The sequence below is a fragment of the Phalacrocorax aristotelis genome, chromosome 5 (genome assembly GCF_949628215.1).
Source record: "Phalacrocorax aristotelis chromosome 5, bGulAri2.1, whole genome shotgun sequence".
NCBI classification, from domain to species: Eukaryota; Metazoa; Chordata; class Aves; order Suliformes; family Phalacrocoracidae; genus Phalacrocorax; species Phalacrocorax aristotelis.
The window spans coordinates 2,337,622-2,351,546 of record NC_134280.1 but is presented as its reverse complement, the minus strand read 5'-3'; the positions used below and the strand labels follow the sequence as shown (position 1 = coordinate 2,351,546).

The 13,925-nt window shown below is 48.0% G+C and overlaps 1 protein-coding gene across 1 annotated transcript in view; it reads right to left on the bottom strand.

Moving 5' to 3' along the window:
- NEB (nebulin) overlaps positions 1–13,925 on the bottom strand; it is a 141,204-nt gene that overhangs the window by 73,564 nt on the left and 53,715 nt on the right. The window contains exons 48-64 of the mRNA XM_075092737.1: positions 13,672–13,875; positions 13,218–13,322; positions 13,017–13,124; positions 11,507–11,818; positions 10,246–10,449; positions 9,792–9,896; positions 9,591–9,698; positions 8,917–9,228; positions 8,045–8,248; positions 7,591–7,695; positions 7,390–7,497; positions 4,699–5,010; positions 3,437–3,640; positions 2,983–3,087; positions 2,782–2,889; positions 1,541–1,852; positions 619–822 (exon numbers count right to left, since the gene is read on the bottom strand). Coding sequence (XP_074948838.1) covers positions 619–822; positions 1,541–1,852; positions 2,782–2,889; positions 2,983–3,087; positions 3,437–3,640; positions 4,699–5,010; positions 7,390–7,497; positions 7,591–7,695; positions 8,045–8,248; positions 8,917–9,228; positions 9,591–9,698; positions 9,792–9,896; positions 10,246–10,449; positions 11,507–11,818; positions 13,017–13,124; positions 13,218–13,322; positions 13,672–13,875 — 3,120 coding nt within the window. The remainder of the gene's footprint in view (positions 1–618; positions 823–1,540; positions 1,853–2,781; positions 2,890–2,982; positions 3,088–3,436; positions 3,641–4,698; positions 5,011–7,389; positions 7,498–7,590; positions 7,696–8,044; positions 8,249–8,916; positions 9,229–9,590; positions 9,699–9,791; positions 9,897–10,245; positions 10,450–11,506; positions 11,819–13,016; positions 13,125–13,217; positions 13,323–13,671; positions 13,876–13,925) is intronic.

The following is a 13,925-nucleotide window of genomic DNA, read 5'->3' as shown; positions in this document are numbered from 1 at the left end:
TGATACTTAAAAGTTCAGGCTAAGATTTAGTAACCTAGAAAGAATTCCATCAAAAAAAATGTTTAGAAAAAAGGCACAGAATGGTAATCAGAAACAGGGATCTAAACTCTAAGAACAAGGCCTGTTTGAAAGAGGAAAAGGTTTTGTTGATGTGAATAAGATTGAGATCAGGGCCACAGAATCAGGAAAACCTCTTATATTTTAAGTACTATGCTGAATTGTTTAAAATATGGCTATTTCAAAGGCTGCCCTAAGAAAAGTAGTTTATCAATTACTAGATTCCTAGATAAACTTGATAAATTATGAGATTTATTAGACAGACTGATATATTAAAAATTAGATGAAAGTTAGGTAACACATTACTAGCTACACAGTAGAGTATGTGGAAACCTTCACAACTGATAATTTCAATTTAACTTGGTAACTTGGAAGATACTACTAAATTAGCACTTGCGGAAATTAAGTTACCTGTTGGTTACCAAGAATGTAACTTACACTTTTAAAACCTTGCTGTGCTGAAATCTCACACAGCAGCCACACGTGTATTTCTAGGCCTGCCTGCAGGGTTTAGGCAGAGACTAACATGCTGACATGTTACCTAATCAAATCAACACTCACCTTATTCATTGTCTCCGCATTCTGCTTGGCTAAGACCATCTCTAGAGAATCAGTGACGCTAGTAAACTTGATCGTGTCTGGAGGCTGACGGTATAGTTTATCACTCAAGATCTCCCCGGCCTTCTTGGCCTTTTCAACTTCCAAGGAACCAATTGGGACCCAGCCAACGCCTCGTAACCATTCAAGGTCAGACTTGTAGCAGTTCTATTAAAAAAAAAAAAATACAAATACAGCTACCTCATTAACATTGCCAGTTAAACATTTCACATACACCATGCAAGTAATGCTTACTTTCCCGAAGTTGCCTTCCCGCTAGTTCAATCTGCATGTTTTGCAGCTTGATTGTTTATCTCTATTAGCAACCTAGATTCAGACCCCTTAGCTGCCTTCAAGAGGTATCATTCACACAACACATGTTGGGGAATGGTCAAAGAGTAATGGGATTAAAACAAAACCCTGAAATTCAGTATACACTGTTCCTGTAACCTTGTTCTCAACAATTAAACTGTCACCCACTAAGAACCGCAGGTCTTAATTTAAACCATTTTCTACCAGATAGAACAAAGGAATTTTCTCCACTACAGGCATTCAGCTAAAAAAAACCCTCATCTAGGCAATTTCCTCTTCATATGCAGTTAATCTGCATATAAAAGTATTAATATTGTCTATTACGAAGGATTATATGCAGCTAATTCTACAACTCAGCTATCTGATCAGCTGTATATAAACCTGCATGATACTCAACCTTCTTTACACACAGATTCATTCACTCCTAAAAATCTTATGACTTTGCTTGGAATAGGTAAATCAAAAGACAATGAAAAAACACTATATGACAGTGACAGTTCAAGAAGATTCTATACTTTATATTCAGAGAATTGCATTCACTTTAGAACTCCAATACTTCTCAGGGAGTACCCACATCACTCTGTAGATCGTAGGCCTTCTTAGCATGGATAACATCGTTCTGGTCTGGCAGGCAGATCCACTGATGCAGATAGTGGCGGTAATCAATGTCGCTGACCAGCTCCTGACATTTCTTGGCCAACACGATTCCCAGCATGTCCACCGGGCTACTGAAGTGGGTCTTGGTCTTCTCAAAGGCTTTCTTGTACTCCCTGTCACTCTGGATCTTGGCTACGTGCATCGACCACATCATCTTTGGATCATCCTCTATGTTACGAGCCCCTATGTGGTGCCCAAGCTGCTTCCGATAGCCTTCCTTGTATTTGTACTACAGGCAAAAAAGAAGTTCAGTGAGTTTTCATTTAGTTTTCTTTATCTCCCTAGCAGTACCAACCTCCAGAGAACTTAGTATCTGAAACCACAGAAACTTTAGAGTGAGAAAGTATTCAGCTGATGAACTGCAGCGTACAGCTACAAAGAGATTCACATAACCGTACCTGCCTGATACAACCTTCACATTTTTGAAGAAACTCGCTGGCCTACACATTGAGAGATATTCCTTGGTAACTGAGAGTAAAAAAAGTCTCCAAATTACAGCAGGGATACAAAAGGCCCAAAGTCCAATATATATGCCCTACGTAAAGAATCAGTTAGTGACCTTCAAGCATGATAGCCAAATAAACTCCTATTAAATCTATACAAGAGGTAGAATCAGGAAGAGAACAGACACAGGCCCAGAAGTTTAAACAGAGACACAAACACATATATGGGATAAATCTTGTTATTAATAATTCATTAATAATATTTACTTTTATACTGCCTTTATTTTTACACAGAATCATGCTTTGGGTTTCCTTTCCAAATGCCCGTCTCAGCTGTGTACCCACAACACCAGGGCAGTGCACGCTGACAGTGCGGAGCACAGCATCCACCTCAAAACTCCAGTCTGTTGCACGAGGAGATGCTGCCACAAGTCCAGGAGGAACGCTGCTTTGCATTATGTCCGTCACACAGCTACCACTCGTACCTTCTCCACACCACCTACAAAGCCCTCACAACGCTGCACACCCATAGTGTGCAGGGACAGCTTAAAGGTTGGAACCTCCAGAGCCAACACGTTCAGGGACTGACTGAATGGTAACGACAGGCATGTGCTGGGCTGCCTCCGCTCGTCTAAGGCTGCAAACCCTGGGCTTCAACTTCAAGCACCTGGAAACTGTCGACAGGGTGTGCTGCCGAGGGCCCCTGCGTACTTACATCGCTTGCAATGTCTCTGGAAGCTTTAGCAGACTTGATAGGAATGGCATCCGCCCGCATGTCGTAGCCCTTCTTCTTGTCTTCCTCCATCGCAAGCTTGTACAGTTTCTGAAAGAAAAACAAGCATTCCCCTCAAACAACACTCCTTCCCACACCACCGCTGGCCAGGGACGGACACCAAACACCAGCTCAAACACCCACCTCACTGAAGTTCACTTTGTTCTGCTGCGCTAACAAAATACCAGGTGTATCCGGCATAATGTGAACGCTGGTCTTATCCTTCTCCCACGCTGATGTGTATGACCGCTGCAAAAAACAGTACCACATGAAATCACATCATGCAAGCACGGCCAACAAACTCAAAGAGCAAACCAGCTCAACAAACTGAAGCAACGAGACCCGGCTTTGCACTGACTCAGAACCAAGGTTACTTATCCCAAAATTATCTAACGCTTCACCCTCTTCTTTTCCACACCACACTCAATCACTGCTCCAACCACACAAAACAGAATTTCATCAAAAATAAGGAACACAAATCACCCAGGCAACAGGATCCATCTCCCTCCCTGCAAAACCCAGGCGCGGGAAGGAGAGGGCCCACAGTCCTCAGAAATGCACTCGTTTCCTCCAGCTTGTACACACAAGGAGAACTCACTTGGTTCATAATTTCAGAGTTGTGCTTTGCCAGGACCATGGGCATCGAGTCAGGAATGCTCGTGAACGGGATGGTGTCCGGGTGCTGGCGGTACTTCTTTTCACTCAGGATCAGGCTCGCCCTCTTGTTCTTCTCATCGTCCAGCGAACCACTTGGGGACCAGCCAATGCCCCTCAGCCACAGAAGGTCGGACTTGTACACGTTCTGAAAGGGCAGCCGGGCACACAAAGCAGCTCAGCAACAACCTTACTCCATGCAACCACTCCGCCTACCAACGGAAGCTCTGACTAACAAATCACATTCCCCGGGGTCAACCCACCAGACACCACAAAACGGTCTCTCATTAAGCTCAGCTCCTACAGCCTGGCTCCCCAGGCCTACAACAGCACAAGCTGCTGCCAAGCGAGCCACAAACCCTCCCAACCACCTTCTTACTCTCCCCAGAGGCGGCCCGCCCCATTTCACAATCTACAGCTGGCACGGGCACGGGAGGAGCCTCACACCTCATCACCTAACGCTCTTCATACCGTTTGCCACTGCACACATGGCTTGCCTTTGCCCACTGTTGGTCCTCCAAAAGAAAACAGCTGTCTCTGTTGCCCTTCCCCTGACACACAGAACACAAGACACCTGCAGTGATCCTCCCCGCTATATGATCAAGGCAAGACAGGACCCTCTGTGACCATAGAGTATGACCCCATAAATACTTCATCCCTGGCTACTCTGTACCAAAACTTAGCAAAAAGAATGCTTCAATTCTAAAATCTCTCTTGAACTGTAAGATAGAAAATTCAAATGTCCTGTATTAGAAAGGCTGAATTTGAAAACTTCTTTTAAATACTATCACAAGGGAATCGTCTTAAAGTGAAAGAGGGTACATTTATATAAGATATTACGAAGAATTTCTTTACTGTGTGGGTGGTGAGTCACTGCAAATGGTCGCCCAGCTAAGTTGCACATGCCCGTGTGATGGAGTGTTTCAGAAGAGGTAACATGAGGCTTTGAGCATCTCAATCCAGTGTAATGTACCCCTGACACGGCAGGGGTTTGGCACTAGATGATCCTTCAATTCCCTTGCAATCAAACCACCCTATGATTCTATATTCTGTCATTACATTTATGGTTCAGCAAGATAACACAGACACAACACAGACTCACAGAATCATCCCAGATTAATGCTGCCCACCTGGACTTTCTCCAACAAAGGAACAGAACACAAGGGACACTTCTGGTTTTCACACAGCCAGGAAAGAAGAACTTACGTCACTCTGAAGGTCGTACACTTTCCGCGCTTGGACAACATCGTTCTGGTCTGGCAGGCAGGTCCACCGATGCAGGCTGTGGCGGTAATCGATGTCGCTGACCAGCTCCTGACATTTCTTGGCCAACACGATTCCCAGCATGTCCACCGGGCTACTGAAGTGGGTCTTGGTCTTCTCAAAGGCTTTCTTGTACTCCCTGTCACTCTGGATCTTGGCTACGTGCATCGACCACAGCATCTTTGGATCATCCTCTATGTTACGAGCCCCTATGTGGTGCCCAAGCTGCTTCCGATAGCCTTCCTTGTATTTGTACTGCAGGGTTAAAGAAGCTCAGTAAGTTTCAGGCCAGATGTTCTCCATTCTGACTCTATTCCATAGCAGCGCCTGTGAGCAAGCGCTTTGCTAATGGAGCCTGGCAAGGTCACTATATGAAAACATTGGACCTATCCTGGCCCGCGTCAATTATTCCGTGGTAGAAATCTCAATTTTGAGGTCTACAGGACAGGTAAAATTTTAGTCACTACCTTTAAACATTAGAAAGGAAGACTTTCATCTGTTCAGGGTGCTCGCAAGTGGGATCCCTTGGGAAACTGCCCTCAGAGATAAAGGAGTGAACATGAGCTCTAATCCCAACATGCAGGAAGTCAGACCGGGGAGGCAGAAGGCTAGCTTGGCTAATCAAGACCTTTTAGCCCAACTAAAACACTAAACCAAAATGCACAGGCAGTGGAGGTAAGGAGTGCAGGGAGGTCATCAGGAAAGCCAAGACACAGTTGGAGCTGAACCTGGCTAGGGACATAAAAAATAGCAAGAAGGGTTTCTCAGATACACAGGACAACAAAGGAAGATGAAACTGTACCACCCATGATAAGCAAAACGGGAGACCTGGCTACAACCAACATGGAGAAGGCTGAGGCACTCAACAACTTTTTTGCTTCAGTCTTCACTTGTCAAGTGATCTAGCCATGCCACCCAATTCACTGAGTCCAAAGCCAGGGACTGGGAGAATAAAGTACTGCCCACTGTATGAGAAGACCAGGTTCAAGACCATCTAAAGAACCTGAATGTGCACAAGTCCATGGGACATGATGAGACGCATCTGTGGGCGCTCAGGGATCTGGCAGATGAAGTTGCTAAGCCACTACCCAACATATTTGAAAAGTTGTGGCAGTTCAGTGAAGTCCCCATCAACTGGAAAAGGGTAAACATAACCCTCATTTTTAAAAAGGGAAAAAAGCAAGTCTTCAGGGAACTACAGGCCAGACAGTCTCACCTCTGTGCCCGGCAAGATGATAGAGTAGATCATCCTGGAAACTATGTTAAGGCACATGGAAAACAGAGAGGTGATTGGTGACAGTCAAAATGGCTTCACTAAGGGCAAATTGTGTCTGGCGGATTTGGTGGCCTTCTACAGCAGGGTTACCGCATTGGTGGATAAAGGAAGAGAGACTGAGATCATCTACCTGGAATTGTGCAAAGCATTTGATATTGTCCTGCACAACAGCCTTGTCTCTTAAATGGAGAGACATGGATTTGACAGGTGGACCACTTGGTAGATAAGGAATTGGCTGGATGGTCACACTCAAAGCGTTGCAGTCAACGGCTCGATGTCTGGGTAGAGACCAGTGATGAGTGATGTCCCTCAGGGGTTTGTAATGGGACCGGTATTATTTAACATCTTTGTTGGGGACACGGACAGTGGGATTGAGAGCACCCTCAGCAAGTTTGCGGATGACACTAGGCTGAGTGGTGTGGTTGAGACTTTAGAGGGAAGGGATGCCATCCAGAGGGTCCTAAGACAGGCTAGCGAGTTGGGCCTGTGAGAACCTCATGAGGTTCAACAAGGTCAAGTGCAAGGTCCTGCACCTGGGTCAAGGCAATCCCAAACATGGATACAGGCTGGGCGATGAGTGGAGTGAAGGCAGCCCTGTGGAGAAGGACTTGGGGGTACTGGTGGATGAAAAACTGAGTATGACCCAGCAATGTTTGCTCACAGCGCAGAAAGCCAACCGTATCCTGGGCTGCATCGAAAGCAGCGTGGGCAGCAGGTCAAGGAAGGTGATTCTGCCCTCTGATTTGGTCTCATGAGAGCCTACTTGGAGTACTGCGTCCAAACCTGGGGACCTACCATAAGAAAGACAAGGACCTGCCCAACTGGGTCCAGAGGAAGGTCATGAAGATGATTAGGGGGCTGGTACACTTCCCCTGGGAGGACAGAATGAGAGAGTAAAGGGTTGTTAAGCCTAGACAGGAAAAGGCACTGGAGAGGCCTTACAGCGGACTCCAGTACGTAAACAGGACCTACAGGAAGATGTGGAGGGACCCTATATGAAAGAGTGTAGCAACAGAATGAGGGATAATGGTTTTAAAGTGAAAGAGGGTAGATTTAGATTAGATATTATGAAGAAATTTTTACTGTGAGGGTGGTGAGACACTGCAATATGTTGCCCAGCTAAGTTCAGGATGCACCCTCCAAGGAAGTCTTCCAGGTGACATTGTAAATGGCTTTGATCAATCTCATAAGTTGATAAATGTCTCTCATGTGGCAGCAGTGTTGGAAAAAGATTAAAGTTCTCTTCCAAACCAAAACACTCTGTGATTCCATGATGCTATGACATTTTTCCCTGCCTCCTTCTGAAATGACAAATCACACTACAGACAGTGTGCCACCAAGGGCCCCTGCGTACTTACATCGCTTGCAATGTCTCTGGAAGCTTTAGCAGACTTGATAGGAATGGCATCTGCCCGCATGTCGTAGCCCTTCTTCTTGTCTTCCTCCATCGCAAGCTTGTACAGTTTCTGAAAGAAAAACAAGCATTCCCCTCAAACAACACTCCTTCCCACACCACCGCTGGCCAGGGACGGACACCAAACACCAGCTCAAACACCCACCTCACTGAAGTTCACTTTGTTCTGCTGCGCTAACAAAATACCAGGTGTATCCGGCATAATGTGAACGCTGGTCTTATCCTTCTCCCACGCTGATGTGTATGACCGCTGCAAAAAACAGTACCACATGAAATCACATCATGCAAGCACGGCCAACAAACTCAAAGAGCAAACCAGCTCAACAAACTGAAGCAACGAGACCCGGCTTTGCACTGACTCAGAACCAAGGTTACTTATCCCAAAATTATCTAATGCTTCACCCTCTTCTTTTCCACACCACACTCAATCACTGCTCCAACCACACAAAACAGAATTTCATCAAAAATAAGGAACACAAATCACCCAGGCAACAGGATCCATCTCCCTCCCTGCAAAACCCAGGCGCGGGAAGGAGAGGGCCCACAGTCCTCAGAAATGCACTCGTTTCCTCCAGCTTGTACACACAAGGAGAACTCACTTGGTTCATAATTTCAGAGTTGTGCTTTGCCAGGACCATGGGCATCGAGTCAGGAATGCTCGTGAACGGGATGGTGTCCGGGTGCTGGCGGTACTTCTTTTCACTCAGGATCAGGCTCGCCCTCTTGTTCTTCTCATCGTCCAGCGAACCACTTGGGGACCAGCCAATGCCCCTCAGCCACAGAAGGTCGGACTTGTACACGTTCTGAAAGGGCAGCCGGGCACACAAAGCAGCTCAGCAACAACCTTACTCCATGCAACCACTCCGCCTACCAACGGAAGCTCTGACTAACAAATCACATTCCCCGGGGTCAACCCACCAGACACCACAAAACGGTCTCTCATTAAGCTCAGCTCCTACAGCCTGGCTCCCCAGGCCTACAACAGCACAAGCTGCTGCCAAGCGAGCCACAAACCCTCCCAACCACCTTCTTACTCTCCCCAGAGGCGGCCCGCCCCATTTCACAATCTACAGCTGGCACGGGCACGGGAGGAGCCTCACACCTCATCACCTAACGCTCTTCATACCGTTTGCCACTGCACACATGGCTTGCCTTTGCCCACTGTTGGTCCTCCAAAAGAAAACAGCTGTCTCTGTTGCCCTTCCCCTGACACACAGAACACAAGACACCTGCAGCGACCCTCCCTGCTATATGATCAAGGCAAGACAGGACCCTCTGTGACCATAAAGTACGACCCCACACAAAATTCATCCCTGCCCAGTCACAACATCGACTCTCAGCAAGACAGTAAACAGACTCATTCTCAAAGAATCCACCCAGATTAGTGCTGCCCACCTGGACTTTCTCCAACAAAGGAACAGAACACAAGGGACACTTCTGGTTTTCACACAGCCAGGAAAGAAGAACTTACGTCACTCTGAAGGTCGTACACTTTCCGCGCTTGGACAACATCATTCTGGTCTGGCAGGCAGGTCCACCGATGCAGGCTGTGGCGGTAATCGATGTCGCTGACCAGCTCCTGACATTTCTTGGCCAACACGATTCCCAGCATGTCCACCGGGCTACTGAAGTGGGTCTTGGTCTTCTCAAAGGCTTTCTTGTACTCCCTGTCACTCTGGATCCTGGCTACGTGCATCGACCACAGCATCTTTGGATCATCCTCTATGTTACGAGCCCCTATGTGGTGCCCAAGCTGCTTCCGATAGCCTTCCTTGTATTTGTACTGCAGGGTTAAAGAAGCTCAGTAAGTTTCAGGCCAGATGTTCTCCATTCTGACTCTATTCCATAGCAGCGCCTGTGAGCAAGCGCTTTGCTAATGGAGCCTGGCAAGATCACCACAGGAGCAGGTGTCTATTCGCACCATATCCCTACTGAATCCTACACGACCATCACACCCCGTGCCTATACTGGGTCACCACAGGAGGGACGTGGAGGCCCAGATGGCAACTCCATCCCCAGCTAATTCAGGAACCAGGAGCAATGCAGGCAGGAAGGCAGGGTATAAGGTTGCAAACCCTGGGCTTCAACTTCAAGCACCTGGAAACTGTCGACAGGGTGTGCTGCCGAGGGCCCCTGCGTACTTACATCGCTTGCAATGTCTCTGGAAGCTTTAGCAGACTTGATAGGAATGGCATCTGCCCGCATGTCGTAGCCCTTCTTCTTGTCTTCCTCCATCGCAAGCTTGTACAGTTTCTGAAAGAAAAACAAGCATTCCCCTCAAACAACACTCCTTCCCACACCACCGCTAGCCAGGGACGGACACCAAACACCAGCTCAAACACCCACCTCACTGAAGTTCACTTTGTTCTGCTGCGCTAACAAAATACCAGGTGTATCCGGCATAATGTGAACGCTGGTCTTATCCTTCTCCCACGCTGATGTGTATGACCGCTGCAAAAAACAGTACCACATGAAATCACATCATGCAAGCACGGCCAACAAACTCAAAGAGCAAACCAGCTCAACAAACTGAAGCAACGAGACCCGGCTTTGCACTGACTCAGAACCAAGGTTACTTATCCCAAAATTATCTAACGCTTCACCCTCTTCTTTTTCACACCACACTCAATCACTGCTCCAACCACACAAAACAGAATTTCATCAAAAATAAGGAACACAAATCACCCAGGCAACAGGATCCATCTCCCTCCCTGCAAAACCCAGGCGCGGGAAGGAGAGGGCCCACAGTCCTCAGAAATGCACTCGTTTCCTCCAGCTTGTACACACAAGGAGAACTCACTTGGTTCATAATTTCAGAGTTGTGCTTTGCCAGGACCATGGGCATCGAGTCAGGAATGCTCGTGAACGGGATGGTGTCCGGGTGCTGGCGGTACTTCTTTTCACTCAGGATCAGGCTCGCCCTCTTGTTCTTCTCATCGTCCAGCGAACCACTTGGGGACCAGCCAATGCCCCTCAGCCACAGAAGGTCGGACTTGTACACGTTCTGAAAGGGCAGCCGGGCACACAAAGCAGCTCAGCAACAACCTTACTCCATGCAACCACTCCGCCTACCAACGGAAGCTCTGACTAACAAATCACATTCCCCGGGGTCAACCCACCAGACACCACAAAACGGTCTCTCATTAAGCTCAGCTCCTACAGCCTGGCTCCCCAGGCCTACAACAGCACAAGCTGCTGCCAAGCGAGCCACAAACCCTCCCAACCACCTTCTTACTCTCCCCAGAGGCGGCCCGCCCCATTTCACAATCTACAGCTGGCACGGGCACGGGAGGAGCCTCACACCTCATCACCTAACGCTCTTCATACCGTTTGCCACTGCACACATGGCTTGCCTTTGCCCACTGTTGGTCCTCCAAAAGAAAACAGCTGTCTCTGTTGCCCTTCCCCTGACACACAGAACACAAGACACCTGCAGTGATCCTCCCCGCTATATGATCAAGGCAAGACAGGACCCTCTGTGACCATAGAGTATGACCCCATAAATACTTCATCCCTGGCTACTCTGTACCAAAACTTAGCAAAAAGAATGCTTCAATTCTAAAATCTCTCTTGAACTGTAAGATAGAAAATTCAAATGTCCTGTATTAGAAAGGCTGAATTTGAAAACTTCTTTTAAATACTATCACAAGGGAATCGTCTTAAAGTGAAAGAGGGTACATTTATATAAGATATTACGAAGAATTCCTTTACTGTGTGGGTGGTGAGTCACTGTAATGGTCGCCCAGCTAAGTTGCACATGCCCGTGTGATGGAGTGTTTCAGAAGAGGTAACATGAGGCTTTGAGCATCTCAATCCAGTGTAATGTACCCCTGACATGGCAGGGGTTTGGCACTAGATGATCCTTCAATTCCCTTGCAATCAAACCACCCTATGATTCTATATTCTGTCATTACATTTATGGTTCAGCAAGATAACACAGACACAACACAGACTCACAGAATCATCCCAGATTAATGCTGCCCACCTGGACTTTCTCCAACAAAGGAACAGAACACAAGGGACACTTCTGGTTTTCACACAGCCAGGAAAGAAGAACTTACGTCACTCTGAAGGTCGTACACTTTCCGCGCTTGGACAACATCATTCTGGTCTGGCAGGCAGGTCCACCGATGCAGGCTGTGGCGGTAATCGATGTCGCTGACCAGCTCCTGACATTTCTTGGCCAACACGATTCCCAGCATGTCCACCGGGCTACTGAAGTGGGTCTTGGTCTTCTCAAAGGCTTTCTTGTACTCCCTGTCACTCTGGATCTTGGCTACGTGCATCGACCACAGCATCTTTGGATCATCCTCTATGTTACGAGCCCCTATGTGGTGCCCAAGCTGCTTCCGATAGCCTTCCTTGTATTTGTACTGCAGGGTTAAAGAAGCTCAGTAAGTTTCAGGCCAGATGTTCTCCATTCTGACTCTATTCCATAGCAGCGCCTGTGAGCAAGCGCTTTGCTAATGGAGCCTGGCAAGATCACCACAGGAGCAGGTGTCTATTCGCACCATATCCCTACTGAATCCTACACGACCATCACACCCCGTGCCTATACTGGGTCACCACAGGAGGGACGTGGAGGCCCAGATGGCAACTCCATCCCCAGCTAATTCAGGAACCAGGAGCAATGCAGGCAGGAAGGCAGGGTCAACACACAACCAAAGCATCCCCCAGCTCAGCAGCTGGGGTGCAAAACTCAGGGAAAACCAACAGAATCCTCCAGCTGGCAATCTGGGCTTCATCCCACACAGCTCTGACTGCACCCGCCCACACAGCCCACAGCAGGCAGCACACTCCACTGCAGCAGGCTCTCCTCCACACTGCTCAGGAGTCTTATGCTACCAGTACTGTGTGTGACTTCGGCTGCCAGCCTACAGCCACCAATCTTGGGAAGTGACAAGGGGAAACATGAAAGTTCTGTCCCTTGTCTCTTACTGAAATGTCAAGTAAGAATGTGGAGAGACTGAGCTCATCCCGTTGCAGTAAGGCAATGAACCTGAACTACGGCACTCACATGAGAGAGTGAATGCAGCTGCTGCAGAGGTAAAACTTTAAAAGATACTTGAGGGCACTGTAATAACCGACCTACAGTGATTGGACATGCTGCCACTGCAGACAGAAACAATAAATGCCCCAGTTGTAACTCAAAACTTGGTCTGGGTTTCCTTTCCAAATGCCCGTCTCAGCTGTGTACCCACAACACCAGGGCAGTGCACGCTGACAGTGCGGAGCACAGCATCCACCTCAAAACTCCAGTCTGTTGCACGAGGAGATGCTGCCACAAGTCCAGGAGGAACGCTGCTTTGCATTATGTCCGTCACACAGCTACCACTCGTACCTTCTCCACACCACCTACAAAGCCCTCACAACGCTGCACACCCATAGTGTGCAGGGACAGCTTAAAGGTTGGAACCTCCAGAGCCAACACGTTCAGGGACTGACTGAATGGTAACGACAGGCAAGTGCTGGGCTGCCTCCGCTCGTCTAAGGTTGCAAACCCTGGGCTTCAACTTCAAGCACCTGGAAACTGTCGACAGGGTGTGCTGCCGAGGGCCCCTGCGTACTTACATCGCTTGCAATGTCTCTGGAAGCTTTAGCAGACTTGATAGGAATGGCATCTGCCCGCATGTCGTAGCCCTTCTTCTTGTCTTCCTCCATCGCAAGCTTGTACAGTTTCTGAAAGAAAAACAAGCATTCCCCTCAAACAACACTCCTTCCCACACCACCGCTAGCCAGGGACGGACACCAAACACCAGCTCAAACACCCACCTCACTGAAGTTCACTTTGTTCTGCTGCGCTAACAAAATACCAGGTGTATCCGGCATAATGTGAACGCTGGTCTTATCCTTCTCCCACGCTGATGTGTATGACCGCTGCAAAAAACAGTACCACATGAAATCACATCATGCAAGCACGGCCAACAAACTCAAAGAGCAAACCAGCTCAACAAACTGAAGCAACGAGACCCGGCTTTGCACTGACTCAGAACCAAGGTTACTTATCCCAAAATTATCTAATGCTTCACCCTCTTCTTTTCCACACCACACTCAATCACTGCTCCAACCACACAAAACAGAATTTCATCAAAAATAAGGAACACAAATCACCCAGGCAACAGGATCCATCTCCCTCCCTGCAAAACCCAGGCGCGGGAAGGAGAGGGCCCACAGTCCTCAGAAATGCACTCGTTTCCTCCAGCTTGTACACACAAGGAGAACTCACTTGGTTCATAATTTCAGAGTTGTGCTTTGCCAGGACCATGGGCATCGAGTCAGGAATGCTCGTGAACGGGATGGTGTCCGGGTGCTGGCGGTACTTCTTTTCACTCAGGATCAGGCTCGCCCTCTTGTTCTTCTCATCGTCCAGTGAACCACTTGGAGACCAGCCAATGCCCCTCAGCCACAGAAGGTCGGACTTGTACACGTTCTGAAAGGGCAGCCGGGCACACAAAGCAGCTCAGCAACAACCTTACTCCA